We start from the raw sequence: 15,430 nt of genomic DNA, 5'->3' as shown, positions 1-15,430 counted from the left end.
GTTGGATATATTAAAACTTTAATTTTATATGCTAATTGTACAAAATACATTCTTCATTTGTAGGGAATCAAATTCTATGTGTTAGATCGTCCGATTGAAGCCCCACATATGCAGGTATACAAAAACCATAACATAGTTCATGATTTGAACGAGAAGCTTTCACATGTGTAGTTTAATAAATTTAAGAATACATGTTTTGATGTGAATACTCGTATGCATGAGTGTTGTGTTCAAAATCAAATCTTTAGGTGCTTAATGGTTTGCGAGTTGGAAGATAGTTCATCAGATACTTTGTTCATTTGTATAAATTAGACCATATTTCAATTCGGTATTCAAGAATTTGCCATCATATCTTACAAAAATGATATGAATACAACATTGATGGAGTTCACCTATTTAAAAATCAAAATACTTACATTCATTCACAAATACAATAAATTGCTCACATACAGTAACTCGAGTTAAGAAAACAAAAATTTACGAATACATTTATGATGCCTCAATAAGAAATATGAAGACAACAAGAAAATGGAGTATGATGCACCACAATTTCTGTTAAACTAATTAGAATATGATCGGATATTCCTTCATATAAGTAATTATTAGTTGTTAAGTTAATAATGGGAAATTGCTCATTTTATGGACATAATATAAAGACAATGTGTTATGTTACAAACAATTCCTTATTTAGTTCGTTGTAATTAAAGTTGTATAAATAGAAAAATAAAAACGTATACAAAAATATAGCTACAAAAAGATATAAATTGTAGTCATTTTTTGTAAATAGCATACTTATAGCTATTGAACTTCAATACCCTATAAATATAGTCATTTTTGTAAGTTGCTCTTTTATATATTTAGTAGAAATAATAACTCTATGTGAGAGAAGGTGAGAAGAAGAACATCTTGTTCTATTTAGTATAAATATTACTGCAGCTAAACTAAAAGCATTTTAACATATGACATTGCAAGAAAAGAAAAAGTTGTACTATTGCATGTGAAATCGTCGTGATGAACCTTTCGACTTTACCTGCAATACGATTTCTACTAAACAAAACAAGGTATTTTTCTTCTAACAATCTCTCACATGGAGTTATTATTTCTATTAAATATATAAAATGACGATTAAACATTTCATACATAAATTATGAATAAAATTAATGTTAACAAATAGGCAAAATTTTGAAGGGGGATCAAAAGTGCATCAATATTGCAAACATGAGGGACTATTAATGCTCAATGCAAAAACTCAAGGATAACTTTGAGTGTTAATCCAAAAATGAATAACTATTTTGGGCCTTTTCTCTATTATTTTCCATAAACATCTTAAAGAAAAAAAAAACGTTTCAAGGAAAATGTGGCAAAAGGGCAAAGAGCAGGTGGTCAATTAAGCAGGCTTCGAGAAAAAGCGAAGGACTCCTCCATAATCCGTAACTCACCGCCTTACTCCACTCTGCAGCCTCCCTATAACATTTCTTCTCTCTTCCGCCGCCATAATAGCAGGAGAAAAATGTTCAAGAAGGCAGTGGACGCCAAGTCTCACCAGCGACTTTCTGGCGCCGACCGGAAAAAGCTCCGTCGCACTATCAGAGACCGTTTCTCCAATGCCTCTGATGCTCTTCTCGACCTTATACTTCCTCCCAAAGTACCCCTTTTTTTCTTCAATTGTTTCGCTACATTATTCCTCATTTTAAACTTTATGTTTTGATTGAATTGCACTTAACAAAGTGTATTCTGTGGAGTTACTTAACTTTATCCTTGTGTATTGATGGGATCATACAGGCGGAGTTATCTGTTTCGAAATACCCAAATCGGGTACTCGTTTATGGCTTGGAGGGCGAATGTCCTATGTTCTTTGACGTAGATGGGCGAGGTCGTGATATTTTCCCTACAGGTACCATATATCTTTACTTATTCCTAACTATTTTTGGTCTGTTCGATAACTTTATCACTCGGTTACAACCAATTCTCAACCTTTAAATGGCCTACTTGTTGAGGCATGAGAGTAAAACTTAATAGCTACTACATGTTGTTTTTATTAGTGGATGCTGTTTCTTGTATTTTCATTTCTTTTCTCTTGATAAGTAAGTGATTTGCGATAGTTAATCCAAGCTCTATTGATGTTATTTAGAGTTTAGAGTTAGAAAAACAAACTATTTTATTGATAAATAGAACCGTTACAACTTTAATATGATAACAACATAGATGAAACTAAGGGCATCGAGATATCAAATGGGGATAATCCTAAACTTCAAGCTCTTCTATGGCGTTTATTTGAAGAATTCCGACATAATGAACCTGCAAAAAAAAGAAAGACAACAAATAAATTCCTAAACTTCATTTTATCATAACTTGGCCTAGATTAATTTATTGTGATCACTTTGACAAATAATATGCAGTTTTTTTGTGGGTGTTGGAACCCTCTATACGAGGGGATGATTACTAATTTTTTGGATTGACCCCGAGGGTCAAACTACTTAAGATTAATGCATATATGACTTAAATTTTATAAGATTTAGGTAGATACGGACTAAGGATATCCTTATGTGAGAAGGTACGTGGTCCCATAGTAGTAAGACTATCCGCTCCACAACGTTTATGCCAACTCTCTAAATTAGGGTTTTGAAGAGAATTTCGTGAAAAGTGCAAAGGTACATCACTGTACAGTGAGTGAGTGAGTGAGTGAGAGATTTCTAATTGGGGGAAGTATGAACAAATGTCAATTATGAAAAACAGTAATAATTGGCATGTAATGAAAAATGGTAATACGTAGGATAGTTTATGGAGAACTATTAGTAATAAAAGTAAATAAATGCGATAAAAATAAAACATATATATAAATATAGAAAATGCAGTTTTTCTATATAATGATATAGGAGGTAGCTTGCTTCCAAGACGGGCCCGACTGCGAGAAATCAAGAGATCTTTGCCGGTACTGACTTGGATCTCGGGTGACAGAATAAGGCGGCCAGGAGTAGACAATTATTGACACTAAACATATAAAGGATAGGGGGAAAGAATTTGGCATGTAGGCAATTAATTTAATGCAATGAAGTAAAGGGGAAAACGTAACATATGATAAACATGGCGAAAGAAAACTCAAGCTATAAGGCAGTTAAAGTAGAGGATATAATCATGGAGCTACAAATCTAAAAATCTAAGGAAACAAAATAAAGGGAAATAGGAAAGAGATTAAACATGGAATACGTAAATAAATAAACAAATAAAGCCACACACACAAAGAAAAAGTCGATCCCACACAAAACACGTTATGGTTAAAGCCTAAATTCTCTAGCAGATTCGCCATGTTGCCGCACTCAGTTTTTCAACGGGATTCAACCGTACTCATGGTATTGTTTACTCCTTTGTTTGGTAGGATTTTCAGCCTACGTTATTAGTTGAAGTTATACACCTACTCAGTATTATATGGTGTATAACTTCTTCTTTTTATCAAGGGTATTGTTGTATTCATTAGTATTAAGGACATACTGGAGACCTCCAAAAATTGAGTTACATCATTTCAAACAACAATAAACATCTGCTAGATTACCCCAAGGCCTAGCTTGAGTGGCAAAAGGTGGAGGATTTGTGACTTAGGTCGCAGGTTCAAGCCCCACACCATGCAAAGCGAAGCCCGGTATTTAAGTGGAGAAGGGTAGACGGGCGGGCCCATTATCTGCCGAGTTTAGAAGGTTGTGATTGGTCCAAAGGGCAGCGGGTCACAGACGGATTTCTCGGTTATCAAAAAAAAACCATCTACTATAATACATGTTTCCCATAAAGTTTGTAATTTGTGCATTTGATTCCATTTCATCTTCTTCACACCAACAATAAAAAGGTTGCCATACACAACAATTTGACCTTCTCAATAGGATTAGCCTTGTTTTCGAAGCCCCTACTGTTTCTCTCCTTCCATATAGACCACGACCACCATATACATGATGGTGTTATACTCCACCATTTTTTCTGAGTTTTACTTTCCCTTTCTAATTCAACAATTGTGTAAGTCTGCTGTGTATAACTAATACATAGCAAATTATGATATTACCAATACAACAATTTAAGGGCTATCATTACATGGATAAGCATGGCTAAAGGCAAAATTGTCATTAATACACCAAATCAAATAGTGGATAAGAAATTATCATAGCAAAACTAATTCCAACATTACTAATACATTCTATTAAGTATTATTCTTATGCACTCTACCCAACGACCCCTTAATGAGATGATCTATAATCACACAAAATCTAATGTTGGTTTTAGAATACTAGTTTCAAAAGCATTTCTTTCGTTAACTCCGATCCCGTTGGAGTAACACAATATGATGGATGCAAATGATTCATATAAGTGATTTGCCGACTAGTTGTGATCAATTGTTGTTGCACTTAAACTCATTCTGGTGTTTGCCGAGAGTCATTTTGGTGTATTAGAAACATTTGTATGTTAGTCTATGGGTAAGTGTTAGATTTTGAGAGCCTTTACTTTGAGACACCCTATTATCTCTTAGAAGACATCTTATTTTATTGTTGGGATCAAATTAGTTGGAATATAGTGGACTAAGGGGTTGTTTGGTGTGAGGGATAAGAATAAATAGTCCTGGGATGAAAAATTGGTGTCTTGTTTGGTTGCCATGTTTGGGATAACTTATCCCACCATTTATACCATAGTGATGGGATTAGTTATCCCATATACATGTTGGGATAAGTTATCCAGGATAACTAATTCCGCGATAACTTGTTCCCAACCAATCGACCCCTAACAGTATAGCAGATCCTAACCAGGTTGGTTTGAGTTGTAGTTTATTGATTAATTAATTGATCCTTAAAAACTACTCAATTGTGTTTGCTTTTTTTGCCAAGGGAGAGTGCCTTTGATTTTTTCAATTTTGAGTTTTAGTTTTATGAAGCAGTGATTTGGTACTCTCCCTTTTGCAGTATATTGGCTGCTTATAACTAGCTGGTGATTTGACATTTTCAAAAGTTTTAAGTAGGAAGGGCCTGTTAGGCATGTTTTCTATGCAGTAACTATGTGATTGATTGCTTCTTTGACAAGACAGAATTTTGTAAATTACCATCTTCCTTAATTAGACGTGCTTTTCATTTTGTTTCTTCTCCCTTCTGTGTGGTGAGTACAGTGTATGCTCTGTGGAGAGTCCCAGAACTTTTGCCTGCTTTTGTGCTGAAAGGGGGTGACGTTTCTCGTTTTATGCTCGGAGGGGCAGATTTAATGTTCCCTGGTATCAGGATACCTACTGAAGGGTTACCCTCATTTTCTTCTGGGGAGCCATGGGCAGTGAAGGTTCCTGGAAATCCTGCCGCAATAGCTGTAAGCTTATGGGACCTCAAGGTTTTATCTCTTAATTTAGATGACTAATCAGTTTGAACTATGCTGATTTTTTTTCCTCAGGTGGGGACAACTACCATGAGTAGTACAGAAGCTTTAAAAGCTGGTCTACGTGGAAAGGCCTTAAAAATATGTCATTACTATCGAGACACCCTTTGGTAGGAACTAAGGAGCCTTTTGCACATAAATTTTTTATTTCAGAACATTGCTTGGTTATGGAATGTAATGAGTTTTTGAAAATGAGCTTTTCAAAACTTGTGTAACTTCTTTTCAAGTGAAATGTGTGTCCAAATACAACATCAACTTCCAAATACTATTTTTCAACATCAACTTCATAAACTATTTTTTTTCAAATTTCAACTAATGCCATGTCCAAAGGCCTACTAAGAAAGTTAATGACGTTAGTTTAATCTGTACAACTTGTAGATGTCATCTTTTTCTGGATTTTTGGTCAGGGAATCTGCTGAAAATTGTCATGTACCAAATGCTGGTTTTCTAGAAGACGTCGTGTTTGAAGATCCTGCTCTTTTCTTGAGTGGTAGGGCATCTGATTCAAGTGAAGTTGATCCTTCAGTTGACCCAGGAAATATGATTAGCAATGAAGACATGAGAGAAGTGATTGATGCTGATACAGCTTCATCAGGTGTTGGTCAGCCTTCTACTACACAGAATGATGGAGCAGATGATATTACTGTGCAGCTTACTAATGATCTAAGTGAGTTGAAGGTTGCAGAAACTTCTGTAGATGAATCAAATATTGAGGGACAACATTCCTTGTGTGTTGAAGAGGTAGATGCACTCTTGGACAAGTGCCTTCTACAAGCATTACATACGACAATTAAAGAGAAAGACCTGCCCATCCCTGGAAGTACATTTTGGTACGATAGCTACCAAACTTTTATTGAAATCTACCTATCTGATACTAAAATAATTTGGTTTCATGTAATAAAATTAAAGAAAAAAGAGAATTTATTTTTTCAGGCAGTGAACTCAGAGTGATGCACTTCATTCTTCACCAGTTGGTACTAAATGTATTTACTTCGCGGATTTTTCAGCATGCTAAATTTCAAAAGAGTCTTTCTAATATTTCCAGTATTCTTGTCAATGGAAAAGCTTACAGTTACATGTTTGATGCAGATTCTTTTTTTCTATCAATACAATAAACAATTATTTTTTTAGGCGTATTTAACTAAACCATTGGACAGTATGCCTGATGTTATATTGAAGTGAGCTTGTGCAGAAAAAATGGAGATAACACTATTAGAATTTGTGAATGGTATTTTACATAAGGCTTCCATTGATTGCTCCCTTAGTTCCATTTTATGTGACACTTCTATCTTTTTAGTATATTCCAAAAAAATTGCACCTTTCTATACTTGGAAACAGTAACTTTAAACTTACAATTTTAGCCTTAATGACATGTTTTTATAGCCTCGAAATGTCATGTCATGTTTAAGACCACAAGTTTCAAAAGTCCCCTTTCTTTCTTGAACTCCATGCCCAGTTGAACAGTGCCAGATAAAATGAAACGAAGGAAGTACTAATGCTGAAAAAGCATAGAGATGTAGAGAACACCACTAGGATTTGTGAGGCATCTGTGTAATAAAACTCTAGACATATCTCTGTATAAAGATCTTGATCTTGATCTTGAGAGAACACTAGTCAGAGAAAAGCTACCAGTACATCCACTAGGCAATGTTCACTCTTCATGGCTGTTGTCGTGAAGAAACCAGAAGGTGGCCTAATAAATTAATACCTCCTCTTCTTGACTTTCTTTCTTGAGGTTCTCATTATGTTCCGTGCAACTATCTGTGACTTGTTGTGTTCCTTACTTAGATACTTACCAATGGCTTCATTTTTCTGGTGTAGGTCAAGTCACGTGCTACCTTGCAGGCCTCCAGGCATAACACTTGACATAAAGAAGTCATCTCACAAGAAATTGTCCAAGTGGCTTCAGGCTAAAGCCTCTGGTGGATTGGTAGCTTTCTACAGTTAATACGAAAGATGGAATTTTGATTATTTTTAAAACTGTTGCATAAAGTTGAAAAGTTGCTATTGCATTACATGGATGATTTGGTTGAATTCATTTAGACAGTTACATCTACACATCATAAGAGATGCAGCAAGTTGTTTTTGTGGTGTAGCCATATATTTGTGTGCACATAGTTGTATATATTGTGCTCTTCATGCTTAGTTAAAGGATGACACTGATATTGCCACTTTCCATGACATTGATGACTGGTGTAGTAGCACTCTTCATGGTTAGCTGCACTTCTGCTTAACTTCTCGTCAAATGCAGAGACTTATTAGTTGGTAGAGACTGTTCTTTTGCTGAAACGAACAAGTATCTGTAGAAACTTCCATCCTCTTTTTTTCCCACTGAAGTTGGGAGAGTGTGGAGAAAGATGTTAGTAAGAACTTTCAGCTTCTCTTTGATGGTGGCAGGTGCAAAATATTGAAGATAGTCCTGCAGCAACAAAAAGTAGGCAAGAGATTGTTGAAAATTTTCTATGGAAAAAAATGTCACCGCCGTTGCCAGAATATGGAATAGTGTATTTTGCATTTGCCTTCATACCTTTCTTGTTGATGCTATTCTGCATTTTGCTTTTTGGTATGACATCTGTCTTGTGAAGGTTTGCTTGCATGTAAGCCACATGTCAGGGTCTTATATATTCATTATTTTCATCCCGAAGCTAGTTCTCAGGCTTAAGTTCTCTGTGTCAATAAGTGTGCACGAAACTTGTTTCATGACTTGATGGCAAAATGTGTCCCCATTTCTTCCTCTGATGCTTCTTGCATCCATATTGTTTCGTTTCTGATTTTACCTTCGCATGGTGTTTCATATTATCTAATTGTTTTTCCAAACTTACCATTGGCATGCACAGATCTCAGTGAAAGAAGATAAACATAAGAAAGAGGTGATTCTGTTCTCTGTTAATCGAAATCATCCAGACTACATGTCCTACAAGCCAGAAAAGAAAAAAGTGGACAAGACCGGGCCTTCAACAAATAATGTTTCTTCTGAAGAACGGGTACAGGAGTCACTGGAAGTTTCTGAAATTTATAAACCAAGTGTGCATGTAAATCCTATTTTTGCTTCTGTTGGTGCTGAAACTAGTAGACTTTACACTGCATCTGAAGCCTCTGAAATAGTGTTCCAGTACGTTGAGAAAGAAAATCTTGTCAAGCCGTCGAATAAGTCCACTGTGACGTTAGATGCAACTCTATGCGATGCTTTATTTAAGGGAGCCATAAAAAAGGGATCAACTTATCCAACTGAAATTCATAAGAAGGATTTGGGGCAAACATTTATTGGTAGGATGCAAGCACATCATTGTGTGACTAGAGGAAACGATACAGTTGTTCGCAAAGGAGCCTTGAAGCCAATCCAGATAATGACAGAGCGGAGGCAAGGAAACAAGAAAGTGACTAAACTTTCTGGCATGGAGTCATTTCTGCTGGATGCAGAGACTTTGGCTTCAGAGCTGCAGAAGAAGTGTGCCAGTAGCACTACTGTGGCAGAACTTCCAGGTTTGTTTTGATACTCTAACAGCTGTATGTGACCCTCTTTTTAGACTATTCAGTGGTTATTGTATGGTGGCTCTCAAATGTGCTTTATGATGTCTTGTTTGACCTCCGTTGGTTTATACTTCATAGCACCAGTGACAACTATCTTCATTAGTTTTCTATGAATCTCATGGTGTGGCTTGCATTGCTTATTTTCTGCTCAGCTGTTCAGATTTAGCCTTGAACCTACAGGAATCTGCACTTGCTTAGAGGCTTTTTGAAAACTATTAAAAGATGCATCGTGTCACTCTTTTGATGACGATGAGCCATTACAACATTCTATGCTTATATATTCACTCAAGTGCTGTCTTTCAATTTTACGCTTACATGTATGTTGTCATAGTTAAAGGAGATGGTACTGTCTCATTTGAGACCATAGGAAGAGGATATCTTTTAGCAGAGATAGGAATCATTCCTGTTAAAAAGGGATAACACTTGTCTTTTTGCATCAATATGTGTGTGTAGTTTTTTGTTTCAATGTGTTAGTGTGTATAAACTAAGTGTTGTAGTCTTTGCTTAATTACCAGGACTATTTCCATGGTGAACTCATGGGAATAGATTGTTCTGAAGGAGTTTAGCACTTGAGTGTCAATTCGTCAAAAAATAGGACTTTGATAATTCAATAATTTATACTCTATATTTTTTCTGAAGTGGAGTTTAATACTATGCACGGGTAAAGTGAAAGACATGCCGAAGCAATTTCTATCATCCGCTGAAATTTTCCACTGTGTTGTGCTAGAAATACATGTAAGATAATAGTTGATTCAAAATGTTTTGTGATTGGATGCATAATTATTCGTTCACTTAATGACGTGAAATATTTGTGTGCTTTTGGTATCTGTATGTTTTTCTGATTTGTTATACAAATATTTGCATATGAACTTGGCTGTCAGTACGTTCACTTTTAAGGGGAGATATATCACCTGTATGTAACTTCTTAATTGTAGGTAAAAAAGGTGAAGAAGTTTTGGTTCAAGGAGGAGTTATTGATGATCTTGCAAGATACCTTGTTGAACAGTATGGTGTCCCAAAAAGATATATCGAAGTGCTTGATAAAACAAAGCGGTGAGTGTCAAGGTTATATTCCTATTACTGTTCAAGTTTATGTCAAGGTTACATGAACTTGATTTATGGGTCTTGATTAAAAAAAAAAATAACTTGTTTTATTGTTATCTTTAGGTAAGAAAATCGAAAAACTTGCATGGGTGTAATGAAGTTTGATGATCTGCTAGCGCTGTTAGATGTAAACCATACAAATGAGAAGTTGAAGTGAAAATAAAGTTTTTGTTTGATTAATCTTTCAGATACAACTGTAGGTATGTAACATCCATTGTTTATTGGCATGCTCTTTGCGCATGTGCCCCGTAATAATCTGTATACAGCATTATGAAAATCACATTTACAAATTAAACGATATTTTGCTGCTTTTTTTTTTTTTTTCTTAAACACAATGTTCTGTTTGAAATTTAAATGTTAGCTGGAATGTGAGGTCAATCAAGTACTAATATATTTCCTTCTTGTTATCTTGAGATCAGATAACACAAACCTATACAGAAAGAAATTAAGCGATAAGGTTGGAATAATAGTCAATTAATCTACTCAAATTATATTTTATTGAATTTGATGTGCAATTTTAAAGATATTGAACTTTACGTGCATATGATTGTAGGTGATGAGTATACATTACCAAAAAAGATAAATGGTTATAAGATATAGGCAGTCTATATATTCAATGGCAAAGTTTTTTGTTTTCCTGTTTGCTATGTTTTTATGTGGAATTCAGTTTGATCACTCTATCTCACTATGGCCACATAAACAAATATATTATAATATATCTGACTGGCCACACAAACATAGATTTTTTCTGATTAGGGATGATAGTTGCAAAGGCGAGGAGGATCTATTCCCTTCCTTTCATAAGTAGGGACTCATAGATTTTTTGAGGAAAGACAAGGAATTTTGAACCTAAGTCGGGCTCATCTTAAATCCATAACATCTTCCACCCTCTTAATCAAAGATATATTCACTATCAATAAAACATACTAATATATATTTACTAGTTTAAATTGATTCACTAAGCTAGTTGAAAACCTTAATCTACTATTATAGTCATAACTCATGAGATACACACTCTCCGTTCCCATTTATGTGACACTTTTTGAATTTTGAGATTCAAACAAGTTTATTTTTATCATAATATTTTCAATTGTCAATTGTAGCAACTTATGGTATTATTTTTATATAGTTTTCAAATATATAAATTTTATTTCAAAAAAATTGAAAAATTTATGGCCAAATTATGGCCAATTAAAATTGTTTTAACTCTTGAAATTCGAATTGTCCACGTAAATTAGAATATAGAGAGTATTATATTTAAAAAGAATATACACTTTTATATAAAATGAAGATAATGTTGTCATAATTGACATATTTTACGTAGGGAAAGAAACAGAGAACTATTTACATAACTATTTAAATGGAAAAGTTTTATACATAAACTGTCAGAAATATGAAACTAAAATATTAAATCAATAATGATTTTGTTATATACTGAATAATATTTCAGCCCCAAACAACGCAATAGTCTGCTCTCTCCCAACAGGAATACGAACACTGTCAACGTGATTGTATAGAACAAGAACTGGGGGTCTATGGTTGAAATAACTATATATATATATATATATTATATTAAAATGTTGTATGAATTTTTTATCCTTTATGAAAGAACTCTGCTTTAGACAAAATTGTATTTTCACCTTTTTTCCTTCAATTATATTAGTATTTTAATAATGTTAACTATTACCTATAATATAAATCTTCAATTAATCATAATAAACGGTCACGCCATAAATCCTAAACAAATTGGTCGTGACATCGTTCACATTAATCCTAATTATATGTCATCACATCCTTTACATTAATCCTTATTATATGATGAGAAGTTTAGTTATGAAGACCCTTAAAAAATATTGATTGAAATTTTTGTAAGGGGGTGGGTTGTGTTTTCACTTTTTTCCTAACATAATTTATTTTGGTAGAAGAAATAAAAATAGAGTACTAATTAAATACAAAGTCTGAGTTTCGGTGTCTATACAAGATCGAATGCGAATTCTCTTTATGCTCAACATTGTTGTTTGTTTGTTTGTTTTTTAATAACTCACTCTATCCTTAATTACTTGTCCACTTTTGAATTGGCACACCTATTAAGAAAGCAATTATTGACATAGTGTGTTTACCATTTTACCCTTATTAATTATGAAGTGGATGAATTAAAAACCTAAGATTTTCAAGTTGTACCATTTTCAAAGTAATTAATTGAGGGTATAATAGGTAAAAATATTTTGTCCTTTCTTGATCTGTCAAAATGGACAAGTAATTAGGGACAATTAAAAAAGGAAAAGTGGACAAGTAATTAGGGACAGAGGGAATATTTAATTTTATGTTTCTTCCGAATCCCTTTGTGGTAGCTTGGGAGAAGATTAAGAATTTAAGATGAATAATCTATGTTAGATTCATTATTGAAAATTTATTCTAACTATTTCTCTTTTTATGTAGTTTTTTATCCTCCAAAACATCGATGGAATCTACAATTGAAATCAATAATTGAATAAACTTTAAGATGAAGATCAGAGAGAAAATTGTCTGTTGGTCTTTAAGTTGACGAATAATAACGAGAGGCTTGTAGGACACTCCACCGCCTTCACATGACTAACAACCTCCGTCATGAGTAGATTGTTAGGTTTGCGGTTCCTAGTATGTTTGTTGACTCGGTCTCTTAACCTGTGTATCCTAATTCTTCATTTTTATGGCATGTTTCATCACGTTATATATCTTGATTAGTTACTTGTGTTGTACTTTCCTTTTAACCTCTCGTTTATGCTTGCATGGAGCTCAGTCGGCTTATGCCACTGAGTAGCTTACTTATGCACCCTGCAGATCATATTATGAGTTCTCGCCGTTAATTTGGATCTCATGCAAAGTAGTTTTGGTTCAGAGTCAATTTCAGAATTTTCGGCATGAGTTTCACATTTCTATTTTAACTCTGTCAAAAGGTCCTAATCGACTTATTGAGCTTGTGTCTCATTTACAATTCGATAATTGGAAAAGTCCAAATGTTAGCATGCAATAAAATAACAAAAAACCACCATTAATAGAGTTTGGGCAGCCTTTTCGGGGCAAGAATTACCTTGATACAATGCTTCTCACATTTCTCCAATCAATCCAACACGAAGCCACACTAAAATCCGAACCAATGCAACTGAAACCGCTTTAATCGAAGCTCCCTAACTCGATATATTGAAGTTGGAATATGAAAAAGAAAGTTGATTCACGATTGGTCTTTAATTAAAAAAACCAGTCAACAGACCTTCACGAAAGCAGAGCGAGGCCTACAAACGCGATGGTTCAGTTCTTTGACCCTCGTAAACACGATCGAGGATCCGCGATCGCAAAGATCAAAACCCTCAAGGCTCCACGAATGTGGCACGGGCTACGAGTACGTGGAGAGCAACACCTTAGGCCTCCGTGAACACAGTCTTATGCATGCGAACGTGGAGGCCAATTGTAACACCTCATATTCAAAAAGGGTAAGATTTCAGTTGTTGCAAGATCTGGTGCCAGAACTGACGGACGCCACCGACGGTCCATCGTCTGACACACGGACCGTAGGTAGGACCGTGGTTGGCCAAACAGATTTTCTAAAATGTTAAGTTTTCTGTAATTTTCGACGGTTCACCAGGACGATCCGTCATCCAATGCACGGGCCGTAGGTAGGTCTCGTAGGTGAGTCCCAGACTTAGAGAAATTCTAGGGTCAAAAGTTGAGACCTACGGTCGGGACCCACAACTCGTCGTTGGGACCACGGTTCGTGGGTAGGTCCCATCATTCGAGGTTCAAAAATTTGGTCTCTAAACTCCAAACGACGGCCAACCAGTACGGTTCGTGGTCTGACCAACGGACCGTAGGTTGTGCCATCGACACATATCGAAAGTTATTTTCTTAGGGGCTTTTTGGTCTTTTCTTAATTATGCTAGCCTAATACTATGTCTTTTTACCCTTCACCTAAAGCCATATATGTGTTTTAACCCCCAAATTTCCCCAATTGAAATCATTCTCTCAAATTCCTAAAAGAAGAACAAGTCTTCCTCTTAAATATTTCTCTCGCTAGAAGTTGAAGAAGAAAGATAGGGTTTGCAAGTCAAGTCTCTAATTCCACCATTGAAGTCAAGCTTTTGGCATTGAGGTATGATAGTTTTCATCCATGGAGCCCTTTTCTCCATAGAGTTCCCAACTTCTCCAATTTTCAAAGTTAGAAATCCCCAATTGAGTTAGAATTTTTCTTCTATATTATGGGTTCTCTTAATTGTTGATTTAATTGATTATTTTATGATCTTTCAAGTATGAATTGATACAATTTTATGATTTTATGATGAATCCCCCATGAACCCATGCATGTTCCATGTTTTCCAAGTTATGATGATATAATGTGGGTTGTGGAATTAAGAAAGATGAATTTTATGAAATCATGTATGTTCTCATGAAATTAAGGTAAATGTTTCAAGGATGCTTTAAGAGTGAAGTATCAATGGTGGTGTTGTTGTTGTTGTTGATGTGTTGTTGAACGGATTTCTCATACACACATGAAAGCATGATTGTGAAAGGTTTTCTCACATAATAAGGGTTCTTAAGGTTTAAAGGCTTTCTCACCTAAAATGAACCAATGATAAGGAGCTAATCTAATATTAAGGCAAGCGGCGATTACCCATGTCCTCCAAAGACTAGGCAAGAAGCTCGCTACATTGCATCTAAGGACCCTCTAAAGCGAGTGTTAGTGGGGGATGATATTTATGGGGATGCTGAGGCACATAAAATTGTGCAATTTCTTGGTATGGCACTTGTGGGTACATCTGGAGATCGATGGGAGCCTTTAAATAGGTTGTTGGGTCCTCCACCCAAGCCCTCCATTAAAGAAGCACCCAAGCTGGAGCTAAAAGCTCTGCCAGCCCACCTCAGGTATGCATTTTTGGGTGAAGATAAAACTTTACCAGTTATTTTGTCTGCAGCATTATCTGATGAGCAGGTGGAAGCAGCATTAATCATCCTGAAAAAGAGGAAAGTAGTTTTGGGGTGGCGAATGTATGACATCCATGGAATTAGTCCCGCGATGTGCATGCATAAGATATACATGGAAGGAGGGCATAAGCCGAGTGCACATCATCAGTGGAGACTAAACCCATTGATGAAGGATATGGTGAGAAAAGAGGTAATCAAGTGGTTGGATGTAGGGATTATGTATCCTATATCTGATAGCAAATGGGTAAGTCCAGTACAGTGTGTGCTTAAGAAGGGCAGAATGATGGTGGTTACTAATGAGAAAAATGAGTTAATCCCCACAAGAACAGTGACTGGGTGGCGGATCTGCATGGATTACAGAAAGTTGAATGACGCCACCAGAAAGAACCATTATCCGATACCTTTCATTGATCAAATGTTGGATAGGCTGGCAGGTTAGGAATAC

At 35.4% G+C, this 15,430-nt stretch overlaps 1 protein-coding gene across 2 annotated transcripts; it reads left to right on the top strand.

Annotated features, from left to right (window-relative positions):
* The first annotated feature begins 1,353 nt into the window (after positions 1-1,353).
* On the top strand, positions 1,354-10,436 carry LOC125840639 (uncharacterized). Of its 2 annotated transcripts, XM_049519613.1 has the most exons (9): positions 1,414-1,645; positions 1,783-1,894; positions 5,138-5,328; positions 5,410-5,504; positions 5,802-6,224; positions 7,216-7,324; positions 8,232-8,877; positions 9,861-9,978; positions 10,093-10,436. In XM_049519613.1, the coding sequence occupies exons 1-9, from the start codon at positions 1,511-1,513 to the stop codon at positions 10,094-10,096; spliced, it is 1,833 nt and encodes a 610-aa protein (XP_049375570.1). In that variant the 5' UTR covers positions 1,414-1,510; the 3' UTR covers positions 10,097-10,436. The 2 variants fall into 2 exon arrangements, with proteins under 2 accessions (XP_049375571.1, XP_049375570.1); XM_049519614.1 differs by lacking the exon at positions 10,093-10,436 and having other exon boundaries at positions 1,354-1,645; positions 9,861-10,000.
* The last annotated feature ends 4,994 nt before the right edge of the window (positions 10,437-15,430 follow it).

This window comes from Solanum verrucosum, unplaced genomic scaffold, assembly GCF_900185275.1.
Source record: "Solanum verrucosum unplaced genomic scaffold, falcon-dt-bn FXZP01000176.1, whole genome shotgun sequence".
Taxonomy (NCBI): domain Eukaryota; kingdom Viridiplantae; phylum Streptophyta; class Magnoliopsida; order Solanales; family Solanaceae; genus Solanum; species Solanum verrucosum.
The sequence above is the reverse complement of the archived record's forward strand: the minus strand, read 5'-3'. Positions and strand labels throughout refer to the sequence as shown.

Excerpts from the sequence above, each read along its gene's own strand:
- LOC125840639 (XM_049519613.1), top strand. The coding sequence starts at position 1,511 with ATGTTCAAGAAGGCAGTGGACGCCAAGTCTCACCAGCGACTTTCTGGC. Across the intron at positions 1,895-5,137 it reads TCGTGATATTTTCCCTACAG|TGTATGCTCTGTGGAGAGTC; the intron begins GTACCATATATC and ends TGGTGAGTACAG. Across the intron at positions 5,505-5,801 it reads TACTATCGAGACACCCTTTG|GGAATCTGCTGAAAATTGTC; the intron begins GTAGGAACTAAG and ends ATTTTTGGTCAG.